This window comes from Dendrobium catenatum, unplaced genomic scaffold (genome assembly GCF_001605985.2).
Source record: "Dendrobium catenatum unplaced genomic scaffold, ASM160598v2 fragScaff_scaffold_621, whole genome shotgun sequence".
NCBI lineage: Eukaryota > Viridiplantae > Streptophyta > Magnoliopsida > Asparagales > Orchidaceae > Dendrobium > Dendrobium catenatum.
Window position 1 is genome coordinate 26,266,445 of NW_021319083.1, and position 8,361 is coordinate 26,274,805.

General features: G+C 34.0%; 1 protein-coding gene across 1 annotated transcript; it reads left to right on the forward strand.

The window, feature by feature from the left end:
* The first annotated feature begins 570 nt into the window (after positions 1–570).
* LOC110102162 (putative disease resistance protein RGA4) lies at positions 571–4,807 on the forward strand. Its single transcript, XM_028695022.1, has 3 exons — positions 571–941; positions 1,169–1,474; positions 1,641–4,807. Exons 1-3 carry the CDS (start codon positions 645–647, stop codon positions 4,746–4,748), a joined length of 3,711 nt encoding a protein of 1,236 aa, XP_028550855.1. The 5' UTR covers positions 571–644; the 3' UTR covers positions 4,749–4,807.
* The last annotated feature ends 3,554 nt before the right edge of the window (positions 4,808–8,361 follow it).

Genomic DNA, 8,361 nt, shown 5'->3' on the forward strand with positions numbered 1-8,361 from the left:
ATTAATTTATTACGATATTTTTTTAGAATTATTAAATATTCATAATATAATGAATGGCTAGGATAATATTTGAAGAATTAAAATGAATGGCCAAGATTGTGTAGGGGTGGAAACTCAAGCCCCTTTTATAATAGTAGTATAGATAGTATAGATATAGATTTATTTGCTTAATTGAAATATTATTATGTGTTTAAATATACTAATCAGTTTTATCTTTGTAATTTATTGCATTTAATAGGGGGTGAAAATATAATTAATGATTAAAACGTTCATAAATTTTAAAATTAATTTAAAATGAGATATACATAAAGAGCATTAAATTATATAAACATTATTTTCTTGAATTATTAATTATTTATATCATAATGGATAGCCAAGATAATTTAAGAAGAAATAAAATGAATGGCCAAGATTTACTAGGGAAGGAAATTCATGCCCTTTTTATAATAATAGTATAGATAATATAGATATTATAGATATATAGATATAATATAATTTAATCAGAATGTGATCCTGATCAAGTTCATTTATTTATTTTCTTATCAAATTTGAATCAAATATACTATCCAATCTGCATCTCTTCCAATCTCCTTTTTTTCTTACTCTTCAGTTGTTCTGCTCTACATTGATCGTCGAAGATTGCCATGGCGGATATGTTTCTTGATCCAATCATGGAGAAGCTCATCAGCGCTGGCTTCCGTTACCTGAAAGATCAAGTCAGATGGCAGAAACGCACGAACAAGGAGCTGGAAAAGCTGAAAGAGATTCTCCCCCAGATCCAAGCAGTCGTCTGCTTTGCTTCCAGCCAAGAGCAGATCACAGAAGAATATCCGGATCTTAACAAATGGCTATGGCAGCTACGTGATGCCATTGATGATGCAGATGACGTGTTTGATGAGCTGGAGTACATGGAACTTGAAAAACAGCTGACCAAATACATAATAATCTAATCTCCATCGATCTGATAGGCGGCAGCTACATCTTCGCGGCAGCTTCGTGTTCCCATCAAAGTCAAGTCAACTTACCGACTACGACGAAGCTTCATCTTCTCTCTCAGTTAATCTCCGTTTACTTGACTTAAGCTGCACGAGACCATTTCCCGCTGGAGTTCTTTCTCTTCCGAGATCTGTTTCTCCTACTGTTCAGTTGCTCTACCCTCTCAACCTAGATCGTCGGTGCCATGGCGGAATTAGCTGTAGGTCCAATCATGAAAAAGATCATCGACACTTGCTCTGTTTTCCTTGGTAACGATTACCTTAAAGATTACGTTAAAGATTACCTAAAAGATCAATTCAGATGGCAGACAGGCATGAAGGAGGAGCTTGAAAGGCTGCAAGTGAACCACCCCAAGATCCAAGCTGTCGTCTTTGCGGCTAACCGAGCACAAATCAGCGATCAGAACCCCGATCTCAAGGACCCGGCTCTCAACAAATGGATATGGCAACTGCGAGATGCTATTGATGAGGCAGATGATGTGCTCGATGAGTTTGAGTACATGAAGCATAAATAACAGCTCACCAAAAACACGGAAGGAACAAAGGTGCGTTCGGCCACCTGCAGGAGCTTCCTATTTGATTCTGCTCGCGAATATATTTACTTATTTATTTATTTGATAATATATTTCTAATTAATTTGACCAGAAACGAAAGGTCACAAGCTTCCTATTCGAAAGAGCTCGTAAAATTCTCAAAATTGGCGAACGTGGTCTCAAAATGGATCCCAACTTGAAGCGGCTGGAGGAGGCTGTGCGGAAACTTGATAAAGTTTCGGCTGATGTTACTACTTTCCTTCATCTTTTAGACAGCGCGAAGCAGGAACAGAAGGCGCACGAGGTTGATTTCTACAAAACACGTGAAACAGGATATTTGCCTAACAATGATCTCATCGGGCGGCGCAAGGAGAAGGAGCTTGTTATGGAGTGGCTGAGGAATCCATCAAATGAGCCTCGGGAAACTGATTTGTACAGAAACATTTCTCTTCTATCTATAGCGGGCCATGGTGGTATGGGGAAGACAACTCTCTTACAACATGTCTATAACGATGAAATCACACAGGAATTTGATCTTAAAATGTGGGTTTGTGTTTCCGACAACTTTGATGTGAAAAAAGTCATTGCAGATATGTTGGAATGTCTTAAGAATGAGAGGCCCCGTTTGGAAACACTTGGGGCACTTCAAAGGCGTCTCGAGGAGGAGGTGATGTCCAAAAAGTTCTTACTTGTGCTGGATGATATTTGGGAGCAGGATGCGGAGAAGGATAAAATCAAATGGGAGGATGTGCTCGCCCCTCTAGCTTCTGGGGGTTTTGGCAGTAAGATTCTGCTAACAACTCGAACGGACTCAGTTGCACTAATGTTTGCAAAGGTAATTAAAAATAAGAAGGAAATAGTTAAATTACAGGGCCTAGAGGAAGATGAGTGTTTGCATCTCCTCAACTCTCATGCATTTGCTGGCGTAGAAAACCCCCCTGATGATCATAAAAAATTAAGAGCCATTGCTGGAGAGATAGTTAAAAAGCTTTTAGGATCTCCATTGGCAGCTAAAGTCATTGGTGGTATTCTGAATGACAACTTAGATGAAAGGCATTGGAGGACAGTTCTAGAAAGTAATTTATTGAGTCAGAATTCTATCCATTCCATCTTAAGACTGAGCTATATAGTTCTGTCAAATCATCTACAAAATTGTTTTGCAATTTGTTGTATGTTCCCACACGATCATAAGTTTGATAAAGATGATTTAGTCCGAATGTGGATTGCATTGGGTTTCATTCAGCCGTCTCAAGGAATGATTATGGAGGATATCGGAATAAGGTATTTTGATGTTTTAGTCAAAAAAGCTTTATTTGACAAGGTCGGATATGGCTACAAGGTCGGATATTACTACAAGATGCATGATTTAATATATGAGTCAGCATCTAATTTTTTTGCACAGGAATGTGGTAAACTTGTGAATGATGAAGAATCATCTCTCAAAATTTATGAGACTATTCGACACTTGTCTGTTCAAACTATAAATCTAGACATCATAAGAAAGATTGAGAAGTTTAAACATTTGCATTCTCTTTTCTTGTTCTATGAATATTTTAATAAGGATCTTTGGAGTGCACTTATTGAAATATTCAAAGCACCAAGAAGCCTACGTTTATTATACGTATATGCTCCAGGCTTCAAAATGTTACCTCAGGAGATAATGTTACCTCAGGAGATTGGAAATTTGATACATCTTCGATACTTAAATATTAATGCTTTTGCTTTGATTGGGCTACCAAGATCTCTAAGTAATCTATATCACTTGCAATACATAATCTGTGATGGATGGGTGTCAAGCAAATCTGAAGTGGATGGTTTTTTACCAAGTGACTTTAATAACTTTTCTAACTTGCGTTACATGAGATTACCCAACAATTATATTTCATTGATATATGGGATTGGGAAGCTAAAGTATCTTCAAGAACTGAATAAGTTTGGTCTTAGAGATATGAGTGGTTATAGAATTGGGGAGCTGGAGAATATGAATGATCTTTGCAAATTAGGAATCAATTGCCTTGAAAATGTTAAAGATGCCGAGAAGGCTTGTAGTGCCAAATTATGTGAAAAGAGGAGGCTCACAGATTTGACCTTATGTTGGAGTTGGAGTCACACTGATTCGAGGAACACCGACTTAGATGAGAACGTGCTCGACAACCTTCAGCCACCAAAATGTCTAAGGAATCTGAGCATAGAGAGATACATAGGTGCAAGGTCTGCGATATGGATGAACAATGTCAATCCGATCTTCAATCTAGAGAAAATCAATTTGACAGGTTGCATGGAGTGGGAAACTCTTCCACCTTTTGGGCAACTTCCCTTCCTCAAGTCACTGGAACTTTTTAAAATGCCGAAAGTAAAATGGCTCGAAAGTAAATTTAATGGGAATTATAAATGCCATGCCTTTCCATTGCTAGAGAAGTTATATATTGAGAGATTAGAAGCATTAGAGGATTGGTTTGAGGCAGGAATAGCTCCTGAAGATGGATCTTTGTTTCCTTGCTTAATTGAATTGAAGCTAAATTACTGCCCGAAGTTGAAAGAGTTGCCCTGTTTGCCTACTAAGCTCAAGAGCTTGAGGATAGAATTTATGGAGTGGAAGACTTTGAATTTTTGTAGCAATTCAAATCCTATTCCCCTTGAAACATTAGAGGTCTCTCGCTGTCCTAACATTACATCTCTTCCTCTGGCTGATGAAATAGCAAGACTTGCAGCACTAAGATACTTGACAATTAGAGATTGCCCCAATCTGATCTCACTGGGAAGATATCGAGAAGTGGAGACCACTAATAATTGTCATCTCATACTCAACAATCTCAGTATAAGTGATCCATCGGTGTTGCTAATGGATCCATTGAGAAGTATCGCCTCCTTAAAAGAGCTGAGTATTGAGTATAATGATAAGCTGGTTTCATTTCCAAATGAGGCGGAGCAGTGGCTTCTGAAAGTTAGGCCTTCTCTTTCTGAGCTGGAATTTAGATGGCTGAAATCCTTAGAGTCTCTCCCTTCCTCCTTGGAAAGCTTATCTTCACTTCAGAAACTATCTATTGGTTATGATGTTCCTATGCTTCGGGAATTACCGAACCTTCCTCCCTCTTTGAAAAGTCTAGAAATTTTGGGGGGATGTCATCCAGAGTTGAAGGAGCGCTATCGAGAGGATGGAGGCGCCAATCGCCACAAGATTGCTCACATTCCGAATATCCATATTTCTACCGGATATTAGGTCCAACTACTTCAATGAAAATTTCAAAATACAAAAGCAAACTTCTTTTCTTCTTATCTTAATAATTTGTTTGATATATATGAAATGTGAAGAATACAAGGGCAGCATGAACCAGTTTGTATCAATGATATCGATGTCCTCAATTTTATTTATATATCACTTGGTGGTCCTTTTATATATATATATATTCTTTTTTAATATTTCGTTATATATGTAGCTCGATTTTCGATTTTAATCATTTTTTAGAATGGCTAAAGTTGGTCTGATATAGGGATTTAATCTTAAAAAGCTGCAGGTTAAGCTGTTAAGTGATATACAATATATTATAAGCTATCAACATCATGATCAGTTGGCTCACTGATCCGCTTTGGTTGTACTCAAAATAGAATATTGCTTTTCGGAGACCTTACCTTGAAGCCGTTGGATGAATGTCCCAAAAAAAAAAGCCGTTGGATGCTCTGCTGCCAACTGCGTCAGCACCATTGAGTGCTTAACGGCTTCTGAGTATTTTTGCACACTACTGATTACTCTAATATACCCATTATATATTCTGCATACATTTTGTAATTCGGAGAGCGATGAATGCAATGGTTCACCTTTCCTCTCTTCTGCTTTCTCTACTTTCTGTATTGATCTATAGGCTTTGATGGCTACGCATGAGGTGGTTCCATCTGTTGCTTGGCCTGTGATGCCTACTGTTCAAGTTGTTTCGGCTCCCTCCGTGGAATAGCTTGTCGATGTTTCAGTTGCTCTACTTTCTTCCAATGCCTTTTATACACGTGGGCGTCATATCGGGGAAAAGTGTTAAGATGCAAATTAATTGGCTTGAAAGCTCTTTATTAATTGGCTTGATGAAGAGGAAGTGTTTGAACAACATGATGTTATGCGAGATACTATCTTTCGAGTGGATAAACGTATAAAAAGGAAATCCAAAAAATAGCTATTTTTGGTGGTTGCTTGGCGGTTGCTGACTTGGCTTATTTATTTATTTTTTTAGTTTTATGTGGCTACTTACCGTTTAGATTTTCCTGGATGTGTTTGTTTCTCGTTAGGTTGATTTGTGCTTATGGGGGTTGGCTTTACGGTTGCAGCTATCATTTTTGGGCTATGATGTGGCATTTGTCTCACCATTTGGATCTATGGCTTGTTGGCAACCTTTGGGGGTGCATCTTCTTGTTCTTTTGGTGGCCTTATTTCGGTGTTGACTGTTATTTGACTTTTTGGTGGACTTTTGCTCTTTTCTCCCTCTAGATGGTCCGTGCCTGACATCTGAGTGGTTGGAAGCTTATGCTAAAAACTGAGCCCGATTGGCGATTTTGCATTCTTTATCTTCAAGGCTCTTAGTTATACTCTCTCTTGATTCACTCTCTTTGTGTTTGTTGGGTCTTACATATATCATTGCTCTTTTGATGGAATAAAATTTTATTTTCATGAAAAAAAAAAACTAATATACGTTGGTAGATAACTTTCAATTTTTTGTAAATTATAACTTTTTGATTTCGCTTAAATTTCTTATATTCTCTTATTTAAAATATTTTTATGATTAATTTTTTAATTTATTTTCTTAGATAAAATTACAATTATTAACTTGGCTGTTGATAATACGTACAACATGGAGAAGAAGATATATATATTGAACATAATTGATTGCAAATTTTATTTTATTTTTTAATTACAAACTTGTTATTTATAATGTAAGATATTAATTATATTGTTGGATGTTAAATTTTATACTTAATTATTTATTGTAATTAAATTTTTTAAGAACAAATTATTTTATTTTTATGAGTTATTTAAAAAAATTAAAATATAATATTTTTTAACTATTTCAATTTAATTAAAACTGAACACAAACCATATGAAAACAAATGAATAATAAACAAGCATAATATTCATGAATAATTTAGAGCATGTGCCATACTCTTAACAAATAAAATTTTGAAGTAATCAAATACCAACAAATAATGAGCTCGTCAAATTAGCTCGGCTCATTTACAACCCTATAACCCATTTAATTCATTTTATTATTTGTTGATGTTTAGGGCTATAATGTAAACTAAATTGAGTTTAATACTATATTGATCAAATCAATTCATTTATTTTCTTATCAAATTCAAGTACAGTTTATACATTCCTTGAATCTTAAATCTTTTACAAACTTAATAAGTTTTCTTTTCAATTCAAATCATAATTAAGGCTCAATTAATTATATACTTGATACTATTAATTTAAATATATAACTCAATTATTTAACATGGTCAAATTTATAAATTTTAATAAAAATTAGTGCAATTCATTAAGTATTATTTAATCTAATGGATAAAAATATAAATATTAATAAAAAATAATTCATATCTATCTATCCAACTATTTATTTGATATTTTCATTTCATATATAAATATCAAAATATAAATAACTTTTAAAACTTATAAATTATAAAAAAATTAATATTATAACATAAAAAATAAATCAACAAATAAATAATCAATTATCATTTTATATTTTTCTTATTAAACTATTTATTAAATATCAAACTAGCATATTCATGAATATAAATAATCAAGCTTCAATCTCTTTATTATATGAAAAATTTTCAAATATTTATTCAAATTTATTTAATTTTATAAATAAAAAAATATTCTAGGAATAAAAATCAAATTAATCATAAAATACATATATATTTGCACAGCCATATAAATACTACACTGTTTATCATTCAAAGTCTAAAATACTAAATTAAAAACTTGGAGGATTTTAACATTTTTCTATCCCATTATATATGCAAAGTTATAGTTCTCACAAACATTACAACCGATCTTGAAGTTTGATAGATTTCAAAATCTTTGACTTTGGATTAAAATTAGTGTTATAAATGATATCATAGGATTATACTAATCCGAGTCTAAGGAGTGGCAAAGTTGAGAGAGAGAGAGAGAGAGAGAAGCTATGAGGAGAGAGAGTTCTTATACTCATAAGTTCAACATATTTTAGCACTCAAATATACCTATGAGCATCATCTTATGTACTGAGAATAAACAGAATAATTTTTATGACATTGTGTTTTGATGTCGTTAAAAATAAGTTCTAATAGCATGTTGTGAAGAGCATATTTATGAGAAATGTTTTCTACATCTACTCAAATTAACATATTCAATATCAATTCAACATAAATGTAAACGAAATAACGTTTAAGTGAAAGAGGCAGAATAGCGTTAATAGAGCTGTTGGGGTTGTTGGCATTTTATTGTCAAGTATATCCACTTTCTATGGAGTTCAGCTATTTGAGTATCCTCTTTCACATTTCTACTGTGTACAAAATTGGTGGAAGTTAAGAAGAAGGGAGATAGACGATGTGGAAGCAAGCTTTTTTATCTAAGGAAGAGTTGAAGGAGAGGAGCTTGGACTTAACAACAAGACAACCTTTTGTCAGATTACATAGGATCTCATGGTCTGTGAAGACAAGAAAGTTTTAATTTGATGGCAAAAGCAGAAAAAATATTCATTAAGGCTTTGTTTGGGACGGCTTTTTTATTACTTTCTAAAACGGAGTTTAAATACAAATTTTTTAATTTTTGTATTAAAACTCCATTTTAGAAAGCAATAAAAAAACCG